Genomic DNA, 13,615 nt, shown 5'->3' with positions numbered 1-13,615 from the left:
CATCCTTTGGTGATCACAGAGGTACCACACTTGGTAAAATGACAAAGATTAAGTCAGGGGGAGTTCTGCACAGTTTGACCAGCGGGTCTCACGAGGTGCAGGTTCTTTTTGCAGATGTGGCCAAAAATCTTTCCATTTGCTGGTTATTTTCCCACAGAATAAAGGTAGAGATGTCTCGTCCTTGAGGTGAGGGGCTTTGCTGCAGAGGAGTCCTCCTGAGGGAAAAATCACAACTAAAATTCCCTATTAAACTGTTTTTGCCTCAACCCACGAGTTTTCTGGCTTTTACCCTTTGGATTCTCTCCCCGATCCTGCTGGTGGGGAGTGAGTGAGCAGCTGTGAGGGCTTGGCTGCTGGGGTTAAACCCTGACAGCAGGTGTGTCTGAGCTGAAATCCTTGCTGAGAGCCTCCTCTGCTGGGGCTGGGGTGTTCCATGGGTGCATCCTGCCCAATCTCGGGGTGTCCGTGTGCCAGCCGCGTTTCCCACTGGAGCATGCAGAGCGTGTGTGCTCTGCTCTTTCATCCCTCACCTTGCTGATCTTTGTTAAGTGTTTATGCTGTTGCTAAAGCCACTCTTGCTGGGACAGGTTGTACAATATGGGCTTTCATGCCACGGGAGATCCATGAAGACCTTTGGCTGTGCCAGTTGGCCGCTGCTCCGTGGTGTTGGGAAAGCCACGCTCTGATAACGAACTTTGGTGTGTGGAACATCAGCGCTTACAAAAGGTGTGTGGGGAGAGTAACCACGCAGGCTGGGGTGTTCTGGTGCTTTGCCTCCTTGTAGCTGTGCTTTATTTAAAGAGTATCAGGAACAACAATCGTGTAAACGCCCTCCTCGCTCTGTAGTTCCAACATCCAGCGTGGAAAACAAGTGACCTCGAAGAAAATACTCCACTTGTGTACAGTTTGCATCAGCAAAATTTAGTCTTTGTTGTGCTTTTACCTTTGGAGAATAAACCCAAGCATACCATTTTTTCTTTTTTTTTTTTTTTTTTTGCCTGTGTTGTCTTTTAAATTCAGAAGTTTCCATCAGCACTTCCAGTCGCTCCTGCTGGGATACAGTTGTCCTTGTATTGTAGTGAGCTGTTATACAGTTGCTGTGCTGCTTTCTGAAGTGTCAGTGGTAGATTAAGTAACTTCTCTGTGAATACCACTTGGAGAGGACTTTGGGCCTGCTTTGTTTAATAAATTGTTCTTGATTATTGCTAAATTTAATTTCTAGCTTCCAAGACAGTATCTCGTATCAAATTCTTGTTTAAAATAGAATAAAACCTGGATGTCTTCTGGTATTTATACATCAGGGCTCTGGTTTCATAAGCAATGACATGGGTGTACAGAGTCACCTGACAATCCACTTGTATCAGCTGAAAGCCAAATTTTTGGATGTGGTTCAGCTGTTACCTCTGCTTTAAGCCCACAAAGTTTAGCCCTTCGCACCCAGCACTGTTTGGACTCCTCATTAAATAGTCTCAATAAATTATTGAGATGCTTAAGCAGAACTAATCATCTATTAAAGGAAATTTGGAAGAATGCCTCAATGTTAGCCTGGACAGTAGTGGTTGGTGTGCCCAGCCTGGCACTGGGACAGGGTGCCTGCTTAGGAACCAGCCTTGGAGTGACTGCACAGAGTCCTGAAGGTAAGAAAGGGTCCTTTTGAGCCTGTTCTGAACTGAAAAAATTCCTTTACAGCCCTGCAGTTCGTGGTTAGGAGGTTGCCCTGCAGAGCAGTGATCCTGTGAGATTGTTGGTGCTGCTGTGATATTATCCCCAGCTGGGCAGGGAGGTGCAATGTGCTGTGGTGTCTGCAGGGCCTCCAGGACTGGGCCAGCTTGGATTGGAAATCCAGGATTTCTCCTTTGCCTGGCAGCTCATGGCCATTGACTTCATCCAGCTGGAGTGAAAAGTGAATTTCCTCCTCTGTATGTTGAAAGAGGAGACTTGTAAGGTGGTTTGGGTTCCTGGCTGTGCCCTGGTTGTACCAATAACCTGTGAATTACAGCTCTTTTCTCCTCTGGAAGCTTCTTCCTGAACAAATACACTGTAGATTTCTCCTCTGCATACCTGTCAGAAGTTGCATTCTTCTTATTTTGGTGTAAGTTATTTTACTCCCTTTGACCTCAGTTAGCAGGGGAAACATCATCTCTAAATTCAGTCATTTGTTGGGAGATTGTGCAAAGTTTACTTGGCTTGAGATACCACAGCATGACAATGTCTCTCACATGGTCACTTATCTCATACTTCTAATTGAAAGGTAAACAAGGTCACTTGGTCTCTATCAGAAATACTTTAGTGCCCCCTCCTGTATTTTGCTGAATTCCCTCACTTTTCCCCCAGACTGGGACATGTGGAATCCCCTCACAGCCTAGTGCTGGTATCCTCAGTGGCTGCAGGAAAAGCTGTCAATGAAAGTAGGAAGTGTCATTAAACCTATTTTAGGAAGGGAAAGCAAATAATCTCCAGGCTGGGGAATAACTGGGATCTCTTGACTCCGCGGGTAGCGGGAGCTAGAATGTGCTGCACTGTGCTTTCCAGGCAAGAATGTCCTCCTTCAGGTAAACTTAATGTGAGATTCCCCCACCTGCCCCCTAATTCTGGTTTTAAAAGGTCCATTCCTGTGTTCCTGCAGATCAGATCTGTTCAGCACTTGAACTTTGCCAGAGAGCACGGGGAGGGCTCCCTGCCAAGGACTCCAATTCCACTCCGGGCTCCAGTGTGGGACTATCTTGTACTGTTGTTGTTGCTGTTGTTAACTTTTATCTTGGTGCCAGGGCTTGACCTGGAGAGTGTTGGGCTGGTTGTTGCTCCAGGAACACGTGGAATTTTATGCTTCATGAGGATGTAGCAGTAAAGCTCTGCCAGTACTTTTATAACTGGAGGACAGGTATCTGTTTGATTTAAACTTGGCTGTGAATTTGAGTTGATGTTTGGATTCACTGGGTGTTTCTTAGGGGTGAAAACATGGTGCCGTGGGTCTAAGTGGGAAGGACATGATGGAGCAATGGGTTCTGAAAGAGGGATTTGAAGAAGGAAGGAAGTTTGCAGGAGGCTGAGGCTTGCTGGGCATGAGACTTGTGGAGCTGAGTGCAGGATACCTTGGAAGGAACAGTCAGAGGGAAATGGGATATGTTGAAGAGCCTGGGGAGTGAGGTGGTTCTGGTAATGGTGTAAGAGAATGTGTGATCCAGAGGAACTCAAGGAGCTTTAAATCATCAACTTCCCTCCTGTAATGACAGCTGTGGTGTTGCTGTGGGACCTGCAAGGATCCCCAGTGATTTGGGATGTGCATCCTGGTTATGGTCCCATTCCAGACACATCCAGCCTGGCAGATAAACTGCCTGGTGTGTGGGTTGGGAAGAGGAAATGTCTGACAAACAAATGTTTCACAGCACTTAAAATCTGCACCCATTGCAGCTGTTGGCACTTGGTTGTTTGGGAGGAATCCCCATTTGGGCTCTGTAAGAAGACCCTGCTTTAAGCTAAAAACCTACCTGGATGGCTGCTGGAATTCTGTGTTACCCTGGAATGGGAGTTGTTTACCAGGGAGCAGGGAGAGAGCTGGTTCTGTTCTTTCATGGTGCATCCTTTCTTTAATTCCTGAAGTCCTTAGGCTCCGTCCTTTGTCAGAGCTGAGTCAAGGTTCATTTTTTTAAATCTGTAGGATGAAGCCCTGGTTTTGGCAGTCTCTGCATTCAAACCAACTGCTCTGTCTCTTTAAAATCACGGGCAAAACTGTCTTTGACTGAGTGCAGATTGCTGCCTCCAGTGCCTGCTACCTGAGGCATAGGGAACCATTTATTCCAGCTGTGGAATTCTACATCCCTTGCTGGACAGCATTTCTGCTTGTTCCTTCTCTGTGAAACAGGATGGAAGGGCAGAGCTAAAACTGGAGCAGATCTTAGGGAGGCTTCAGCTGCCTCAGTCTTATCACCTGGATCAAAGACAAGTTCACATCATATTTACAAAATGTAAAGCCCAAATGGATGAGGAGAGCTGCCCTTTCCACACCCTTTCCAGGCCGAATCCAGAGGGAAATAATCCCAAATCCTTTCTCTGGGGTGTGTGTGTGTGTGTGTGTGTGTGTGCGCTGCAGTCTGCTCCAGGCTGCCTTTCACACCAGGCAGCTCATGCATCCCTGCCTTTGGAATCCACAGCCACGTCACCCCTGGCCCCTGGCATGTGGCAGTGCTGGGATCAGTGCTGGCTCCTGGCTTCGATGTGCCTCAGGTATGTGTCTGGAAGGAATGCTTTTTCCTTGGAGGCTGGAGGAAGGGAGGAGCACGGCACAGCCTTTCCCTTTGTCTGCCAGCAGGCCTGGGCTCCGAGGAGGGGGTGGATTTCCTGGGATATTTGGGTTTTGAGGAGCATTACGTGTCAAAAATGAGCTTTGGGGAGTGTGTGTGTGTTGGGTGGTAAGTCCTGTATCAATGACACATCCTTGTGGAGCTTATTTTTGTGGGGATGCTGCAGCAAATCGTGGCCATTGATTTCACAGCAGCGGATTCAGCTGGCAGAAGGGAATATTTTTAACCAATGCTGAAGCTGCTCCTCCAGATTTGCTCCTCCAGCAGCAAATCGTGGCCATTTCCTTCATAGCAGGGGATTCAGCTGGTAGAAGGCACAGGGAATGTTTTTAACCAGTGCCACATCGAGCTGTGTGTACACACAGGATTTGTTTCCTTGCAGCCACAATGGTCAGGAATTGTTTGGACTGGGGGCTGTGGGTGGTTTTTATGGAGAAAGGCAAATATTTAGGAAACTGTTCTCACAAAACCTGAAAAATCAAATTTCAGTTATACTGTGTGTAGATTTTAATCTTGAGATCAAACCCAGGATATCCAAAGGAACCACAGACTGTGCCAGTGTTTTGTTTTGAAAATGGTGGAATATACCATGGACTACATGAAATGTGGAGTGGAGTCACTGGGTGTTTCCTGGGCTTTGGTGGTTTCACATAGGGACGACCAGAAGTGGCACAGATTTTGTCTGAGTCTGTAAATTCATGATTCCCTGTCCTTGTGATGGATTGTCTGGAAATGGTGAAGAACCTGGGAGAGCAGAATTCCGTGGCTGCAGCCAGATGTGCTGGGTGTGGGAGGCAGGATTGTTCCCTGTGGAAGGTGGGAGCAGGGGTTGGTACCATCTGGGTGAGTGGTGGGGTGTGAGGCTGCTCAGGATGGAGACAGGGCTGGAAAATATCGCAGGACAAGTTGCTTTTTCTTGTGTACTTCTGTTTTAACATGAATTAAGTGGGGAATTTCTGGTGTACCTAATGATTGGGTAGTTTGAGCTGCTCTTCACAGAGGAACAAAGGCTGGCAGGTGAGAGGCATTGACTTACTGGGTAGCTACATCATTTTGGGATGTTTTTGTTTGTTAAACTCTGTTCTCTCCCTGGCACCTCCTGTCTCTGGTGAGGTTTATTTGCAGTGTGAGGCTGCCCTCACTCCACAGTGTGTTGCTGTCCCTGTGCCCTCCTGCATCCCTGGATGTGCCCCTGCTGCTGCTCCTCACCGTGTCACCTGTCCTGGCCTCAGCCACCTCACCTTCAGGGCTCGAGGTTACATCCAGGTTAATGTGACACTTTGTCCCTGGGTATTTGTTCCTTTTTTGAGTGATTCCCTCTGGGGTGGCTGTGTTTTGCTCAGGGATGTGTGTGCACCAGATCAGAGCTGTGCTGCCTGGCTGTGACTCTGCACCAGGACAGACCCAAGTGTCCTGACATGTAAAAATTTCCAGCTGCTGTGCCTAGTTCCAGTCCAGGTTTGATCATCAAGGCACTCCTGCAGTCATTGCCTTTGCTTGTCCCTGCCCCCAAAACTTGCAATCTATGTCTTTGTCTGTGCTTGTTATTCCTGTGCAGGGCTGGGAGTTGGACTTTGGTGATCCCTGTGGGTCCCTTCCAGCTCAGGATATTCCATGATTCTGTGATACTGAGTAAACATTCTCCCTTCCTCCAGTGATGTTTTTTGACCCTGCTGTGCTGTAGCACTTTGTTTGTGAGGATGTTTATTCTCCCAGCACTTGGGGTGATCTCCTCTCTGTTGTATAGGTGGGAAACAGGCTCAGAAAACACAAGTGACACGTCCAGGGTCTCCCAGCTTCCAGGCTGGTGCCCAGTGTGATGTGTCCTCTCCTGGCAGCCTCACCACTGTGTCTGTGTGCCTGTGACATTCCTGTCTGCAGCCCTGGAAACGCTTTCCCTGCCACCTCCCCACCCCTCCTGAAAACCCAGCATCAGATCCCACACACGCTGCCCAAACTCTTGGGGCAGACTGGTCTTGCAGAACTCCCTCAAACCCCCCCAAAAATCCCCCAAACCCACCAGAAAACCACCCGAACACCACCAAAGGCCCCCAAAAACCCACCCAAAATCTCCCAATCCCCTGAAAACACCCCAACCCCCCCAAAAACCTTCTCAACCCCCCCAAACCACCCCGAACCTCCCCCCCCGAATCCCCCCAAACCCACCCAAAAACACCCCAAAACCGCTGGTGAGGATGTGCTCCCCTGCCCCTGGAGCAGAGTCCCTCTGGGTGCTGACAGAGGGGTGGGAGGCTGCGCAGCCCCCCTTTTTGGGATCGTGACCCCCCTTTTTGGGATCGTGACCCCCCTTTTTGGGATCGTGACCCTCCTTTTTGGGATCGTGACCCCCCTTTTTGGGATCGTGACCCCCCTTTTTGGGATCGTGACCCTCCTTTTGGAAGCGTGACCCCCCTTTTGGGATCATCATGACCCCCCCCTTTTGGGATCATCATGACCCCCCCCTTTTGGGATCATCATGACCCCCCCTTTTGGGATCATCATGACCCCCCCTTTTGGGATCATCATGACCCCCCCCTTTTGGGATCATCATGACCCCCCCCTTTTGGGATCATCATGACCCCCCCCTTTTGGGATCATCATGACCCCCCCCTTTTGGGATCATCATGACCCCCCCCTTTTGGGATCATGACCCCTCTCTTGGGATCATGACCCCCGTTTTGGGCGCGTGGCCCGGAGCAGCCCCGCGTGCGGGTGCCGCGCGTTTAAACCTCATTACATAACCTGTAGATCATTTTCTCTCTTTCCTGATCAGCTGCTTCCCTGCGAGTGACGCCAGGGAGGCCGGTCCCCTCCGTGCCTGCTGCGTCACGGGAAGGGGCACACGGGGCTGGTGGAAGCAAAGGGGACAGAGGTTACGGGATTGAAGCAATCGGGGAAGTGCCGCTGCTCGGAGGAGAAGCCACGCGAGGGCAGGAGGCTCTTGGCAGCTTTTTCCCTGCTGGGCTCGGAGCTGCAGAACTGGCAGCAATAAAATAGCTGCAGCTTCGTTAGACGAGTCGTAAGCGAACCCTGAAATCTGTTAATTGCTGCGCTGAGGCAGCATGGAGGATTCTGCAGAGCAGAGTCAGGAGATGAGGTATCACATGCTGCAGAGGTAAGAATTCCTGATCTGATCGTTTCCTCGTAGCTGGGCTCTGTCCTGGAAATGCTTCCTGAGATTTTGGTGTTGGTTTTGTCCTCTGGAACCTCACAGTGCTCTGGGCATGCAGTGTGTAATGGAGATGCCAGATGCATTCCAGCTGGGGAATCGGGGTTAGAAAAGTTTAAGATGCTGCACGACTTCTAACCCCTGTAAATTCTGAAGGATGGGCGAACACTTTGGAAATTCCTCCATCACAGAACGCTGCAGTTGTGGCCAGGTGATTAATAGGGCTGCCAGTCCCTAACTCAGCATTTACTCTGTTTTGTTCAGAGCTCAGTGTGTTTTCTTCCTTGCTGCCCAGCTTCTTCCTCATTTTACCCAGCAAAAAAAAAACCAAAAAAAAACCAAAAAAAAACCTCTTCTGTTTTGGTTACAATGTACAGCCTGTGGTTATTAATAAGTAAACTTGATGGTTTTGGTATGTTCACAAATTAAACTGAGCTGTACCTGCTTATAAACAAGTGTTTGTGCACTATTCTGGGTGCTGAACCTGTGGCTCTGTTGACGCTGTACCTGTGGCAGTGTCTTCGTGTGTAGTAATTTCAGGTTGGCAGGACAGTTCATATCTAAACATGTTCACAAATTCTGACCTCAGGATCTTTTCCTTTTTTCTATTTTTGTTGAGACTGCTCTCAATAACCCTACAATGAATAAACCTGTCTCACTCTTGTGAGACTGTGCTCCTTCCTTGCCATGAAGACTCTGACCCCCTAAATACACAAACTTAGTAGAAATTCAACCTTAACTACACATTTCCTCTTTTTCTTGCCTGTGGACTCCTGAGATTGACAGGAGTGTGTGAACTTCTGCTCATGGGAACACATTCTAAGTTCAGTGACCACGTCTGGAAGTGCAGCTTACTGGAAGGACGGAAAGTACAAGGAGATGAACCTGTGCACACAGAGCTTGTTCTTTGCCTTTCTCTGAGCATCAGCTACCTGCTCTTCTCTGAGATAAGTTACTAGACTGGATGTAGTTGCTCTGACCTAGTACAGCCATTTATGTGTCCCAGAATGTCACTGGGAGACAGGCATCTGGTTTTTTGCAGGCTCTAAAATCACCCTTTTGTTCTGGTTTTCCTGTTACCTTCACTTCTCCCCCTCTTGGCTTCATGGATTGCTTTAAATTCCCTTCCACTGTGCTTGGAACATGTTTGCACGTCCCAGTCAAGCTCAACGTTCCAAGGCTATAACTTGAAGCTCTCCACCAGCCATTTGCCGTGGGAGCATCTCACGTGTGGGAGAGAAAGCTTGAATTTCAAGTGCTGCAAATGTGCTTCCATGCTGTTCTGGAAGTCCTCACGACATCAGGGTTGTGCACAGCAGGATGTCCCAGCCCCAGGAGATGGGGTGTGTGAGGGTGGAGTGGGGGGAAGGATCCTCCACCCTGTGTGTGGTAGATAAGCATGTCTTTATGGTCAGCTCTGGGCACCGATCTTGCCTTACCTGGAGGGTTGTTTATCCTTCTAGGGCAGTCTGGAACAGTTTGGTCAGGGTTTCTTTCACCAGCAGATTGTTTTATCAAGGTGCTGGTCTGTGGTGTTACCGTGCTCCTGGTGAAGGGTTCAGGAGGGTCTGTGTTCTGCGTGGGCAAATCTTCACAGGCCATAATGTATTTGTGAGGGAACGTGAGGGGGAATACGTGTCTCCTCTGTCAGGATATGGCCAGGCCCCTCTAACAGCAGCTTGTTCCAGCTGGGATGCTCCAGCCCTCACCTGGGGCAGGGAACCTCCAGGTACAGCTCTTGGACTACCTGGCCTTGGTGGCTGTGTTGGTAGAAGATGTTGTACGTGCCTTGGCTTCTCCTGGGGTTGGTTTCCCCTTCGTGCCCTCCCCCAGCCATTCCAACTGCTTTCTGCTGAATCCTATCCCATTTCCCAGTGGAATTGCTCAATGGGAGCAAGTCCTCAGCAGCTGATTAGGCCAGAGGTTCCTGTGGGCCCCCTGTGGCTCCTGGGCACAGATGGTGCCAGTACCCGCCCCTCCAGTGGCACCAACCCTTTGGGTGCTGTTGGGTCTTTCCAAAGCTCTGGTTTGATTTTTGAACACCTTCCCAATGCTCATTCCTGCAGAAGGGTTCTGTGATCCTGCTGGTGGCAGGGGTGTTAGGAAAAGCACAGGAAATACAGTAAAAGATAAGTAAACCATAGGGTGATCTGAGAGGTAACACTTCAGGGCCTCATAAAAAGTGTCTGATTATTTCCCCATCATTATTTCCCCATCCCTGCAGACACATGGTGTGAAGAGCAAGTTTTGGCTTTTCTGTTGTGTCTCCTCTCACAGTTTCAGCTTTTTCAACCTCACCAAATCAAAGCCAAAGGGTGATTTATCCCTGTTGTTGCTGTGGAAGCTGAAGCAGAAGAATGGGAAGTGACTGTGCCATTCCCACACAAAGGCAGTGGCAGGACACGGGGCTGGTCTTGGCAGACACAAAACTGGCTTTCTCTGTGTGTAGTAGAAGTAACGTGATTAATTTGTCCTCTGGCTCTCAGAGCTTTTGAGGAAGATGTTGAAGACTGGAGAGGGGAAAACTGTTGGAAAATGATTTCCATAGCCAGTCTGAGTCTCTTGTTTCCACCTGGAGATGTATTTGCTGTTCTTCCCCAAGAGGATTTCCTTCCAGAGGCTGATCTTTGTAGCTTGTTTTGCCAAAGCCAGAAATCACTGTGGTTGTATCCCAGCTTCCCTAGATGGATTGAAAGCAGGCTGGTGGAACAGTCTTGTTCTGTGTTGGGCAGCAAGACACGGTGAACGTATTTTTACCTATTCATATATTGGCACAGCTGGAATTTGTCCAGGTAACCTGGATTTTTTGAGAGAACTGAAGAAGAGCCATCCCGTAAAACTGAGGAGCAGGCCATGGGGGTCTGGAGGCAAGGAGGGATTCTGCTCCTCTGCTTGGGGAATGTGGTCAAGGGGAACTTTACAAAATATTCCTGTATCTTCTGCACTGATGAGTTGTTTCTGTCTCCCACGATTTGCTCAGGCCCAGCATGTCTGGTTTGCACCTTGTCAAGCAGGGCCGGGACAGGAAGAAGGTTGATGTGCAGAGGGATTTCACTGTTGCTTCTCCAGCAGAATTTGTCACTCGGTTTGGAGGAAATAAAGTTATTGAAAAGGCAAGTTACTGACCCCTTTCAGCATATTGCATTTTGTTCCCCTCTCCTGAGCTGTGACTTCTCTCTCTCTAAGGCTGCAGGTTGCAGGTATCAAATTATTAATGTTCCTGAGTTTGGAAGTTGCACTTCTGCCTGGAATCATTGTGTTTCCTTTCTCTTTTATATATGATAAATAAACATCTCATTGTTTTAGCTGAATGTGAGAGGAAGAGAAACATGAGTTAGCCAGAGCACTTCTGCTGATCCAGGAGGTTTTATAGACAGACATAACAAAGGTAGACTGGAAAAACACTAAAAAATATATTTAAAAATACATAATTTGATGGATGAGATCTCTATCAGCTATTAGAAGTTTTAGCCACTTGTTTTACCTGTTCTCTGTACCCTTCTGCTCTTTAGTCCAACCAAAACATAATACATTAAAATTTTATGGTGGATCAAGAACTGACTTCTGAATTAACTGCTGGGCCACGAACTGGATGTTGGCGAAGGAAACTGCACAGCCCCAAACTGGGCAAAAAGTCTGCAGAGGAAAAACCTGTTTGCATAATTGTTCAGTGTTTTGTACCATTTAGGCTCTGTTTCATCCCAGCTTCTGATCCCCTCAGGTGCTGATAGCAAACAATGGCATTGCAGCAGTGAAGTGCATGAGGTCCATCCGGCGCTGGTCCTACGAGATGTTCAGGAATGAAAGGGCCATCAGATTTGTTGTCATGGTGACTCCTGAGGACCTGAAGGCCAACGCAGGTGAGTTGTAAACCTGGGGAAGGTGCACAGCCTTCCCCTGGCACTCCCTGTGTGTCCACAGGGATGCAAGGGTGGAATGTGTGTCCACTACGTCATGTTCTGGCAGTAACAGGGGTGTCTGGGAGGAGAGAAGTACTTTTTAGAGTCAGTCCTATGAGGAGCAGCTGAGGGAGCTGGGGGTGTTCAACCTGGAGGAAAGGAGGCTCAGGGGGGACCTTCTGGCTCTGCAACTCCCTGACAGAAGGGGGGAGCCGGGGGGGGGGTCAGACTTTGCTCCCAGGGAACAAGGGACAGGAGGAGAGGGAATGGCCTCAAGCTGTACCAGGGGAGGTTCAGGTCAGACATCAGGAGGAGTTTCTTCGTGGAAAGGGTGATCAGGCATTGGAAGGGGCTGCCCAGGGAGGTGGTGGAGTCCCCATCCCCAGAGGTGTCTAAGGCAGGACTGGCTGTGGCACTCAATGCTCTGGGCTGGGGGACAAGGTGGGGATGGGTCACAGGTTGGACTCGATGGTCTGGGAGGGCTTTTCCAACCTCAGTGATTCTGTGACTCTGTGGTACTTCCGTAGCTGTGGATTTTAGGGAGTTTTAGACCAAGTACTGTTGTTAGATTTGCAACCTAAATGAGACCTACTTTGTGTTGCAGAGTATATTAAAATGGCAGATCACTACGTGCCCGTTCCAGGGGGACCCAACAACAACAACTATGCAAACGTGGAACTCATCCTTGACATTGCCAAGAGGATTCCAGTGCAGGTGAGAAGTGTCACAGATACTTTCCAGAACAGGAGGCAACACCAAGCAATCTTCTCTCCTTCAGTAACAAGTTGTATCTGGTGAACAAGGCAGGACAAAGAAATTGAAATGACAAACCTGTATCAGCACCCAAAGGCAATGCATGCTGCAGTGCAGTGATCTCCCAGTAGGAATATCTGCAGGAGATGGGAGGTTCCCTTCACCCTTTCCCTTTCCTGCACCCAGTTCCTCCTCAGCAGGTTGCTGCAGCAGCCTGCTTGGACTTGCCTACAAGATACAAGACAGCCTTTAAACTAAACACACCGTGTAGTTCAGGAGCTGGTCTGGCTTTTGAATGTTCTGAGGGTGTTTTCAGTGAGGAAAAAAACGACCTGAAGTGCTTCTGTTTCTGCTCACTTGCTTGTTTTCCTCCAACAAAGGGTGAATTATGCTGTTTTCTCCTGCAGGCTGTGTGGGCTGGCTGGGGCCATGCATCTGAGAACCCTAAACTGCCAGAACTTCTGCACAAAAACGGGATTGCTTTCATGGGTGAGGAGATACACTGCTGGTCTGATGTCTGGTCCTTACTTTAAGATGGGCAGGTTTAGTGAGATAGAAAATCCTGAGTGTAAAAGAGAGGCCTGAGGAATGGTTTGCAAGGGCAAGACGGATGATCTGTTCTTTACAGTGGTCCTTGTATGGAAGAAGGGGCAAGTTCTCCAGCATATCTTTGCATATTGAGATAAGAAATCAGAAAAGATTTCCTGAATGTCCCTGTTCTCATTTTAAAGAGGGTTCGGTTTTATGGGAAGAGTGGAGTTTTACCTAGATTAGACTTCTGGACATTTTCCTCGTTTTTGATTTTGCTCATGTCTCTCTCATGCATTGTCTTTGCTCTCTGCAGGTCCTCCAAGCCAAGCCATGTGGGCCTTAGGAGATAAAATTGCTTCTTCCATCGTGGCTCAGACCGCCGGCATTCCGACCCTTCCTTGGAGTGGCAGTGGTAAGAAGGAATTTGCCCTGTGCTTATCAAGATCATCCTAATTTTTTTTTCCCCTTCATCATGTCTAATTTTTAAGGAGCTCTGTGCTCAGAAATGTGTTCCTAGGGATGTTCTATCTGCTCAGGGTTTCAAATTAGTGGTATTTGCCCACCACACTTGGAAGCAGTTACATTAGTGATGGAGTGAGCATGGAGAGTGGTGGGAGGAATTGGCAGTGTGCAGGGGAGGACAGGTAGGAGGGATTTGGAGAGGTGAGGAAACGTGGAAAAGGTTGTTTCTTAGAGTACAGCTTATGCTCATGGGCTCACCTGATACATCCAGGGCTTAGAGCAACCTAGTCTAGTGGAAGGTGTCCCTGCTCATGGCAGGGGGTTGGAAAGAGATAACATTAAAGTCCCTTCCAACCCAAACCATTCCATGATTGTGTGCAGTTTTGGAGCCCACAGCCCATACTCTGCTTCCATGGAAGCTCTCTGGCATTTCAAAACACTGTAAATAACAACCTGCTTCTCACAGGTAGATGGAGGGGGATGTGATGTGTTGGATGAAA

The 13,615-nt window shown here is 48.7% G+C and overlaps 1 protein-coding gene across 8 annotated transcripts in view; it reads left to right on the top strand.

Annotated features, from left to right (window-relative positions):
• The window catches only part of ACACA (acetyl-CoA carboxylase alpha), a 117,370-nt gene that overhangs the window by 8,763 nt on the left and 94,992 nt on the right, over positions 1-13,615 (top strand). For 7 of the 8 annotated variants that reach the window (XM_032707154.1, XM_032707150.1, XM_032707153.1 and 4 more), the window contains exons 4-8: positions 10,451-10,583; positions 11,192-11,330; positions 11,974-12,083; positions 12,530-12,611; positions 12,967-13,065. In XM_032707154.1, the coding sequence (XP_032563045.1) occupies positions 10,451-10,583; positions 11,192-11,330; positions 11,974-12,083; positions 12,530-12,611; positions 12,967-13,065 (563 nt within the window). Of the gene's footprint in view, positions 1-7,229; positions 7,417-10,450; positions 10,584-11,191; positions 11,331-11,973; positions 12,084-12,529; positions 12,612-12,966; positions 13,066-13,615 lie in introns of those variants that run through there. The other variant, XM_032707152.1, reaches the window with a different exon arrangement.

Source organism: Chiroxiphia lanceolata, chromosome 20 (assembly GCF_009829145.1).
Source record: "Chiroxiphia lanceolata isolate bChiLan1 chromosome 20, bChiLan1.pri, whole genome shotgun sequence".
In the NCBI taxonomy this organism is placed as follows: Eukaryota; Metazoa; Chordata; class Aves; order Passeriformes; family Pipridae; genus Chiroxiphia; species Chiroxiphia lanceolata.
Note: the sequence above shows the minus strand (reverse complement) of the source record. Positions and strands in the feature narration are given on the sequence as shown.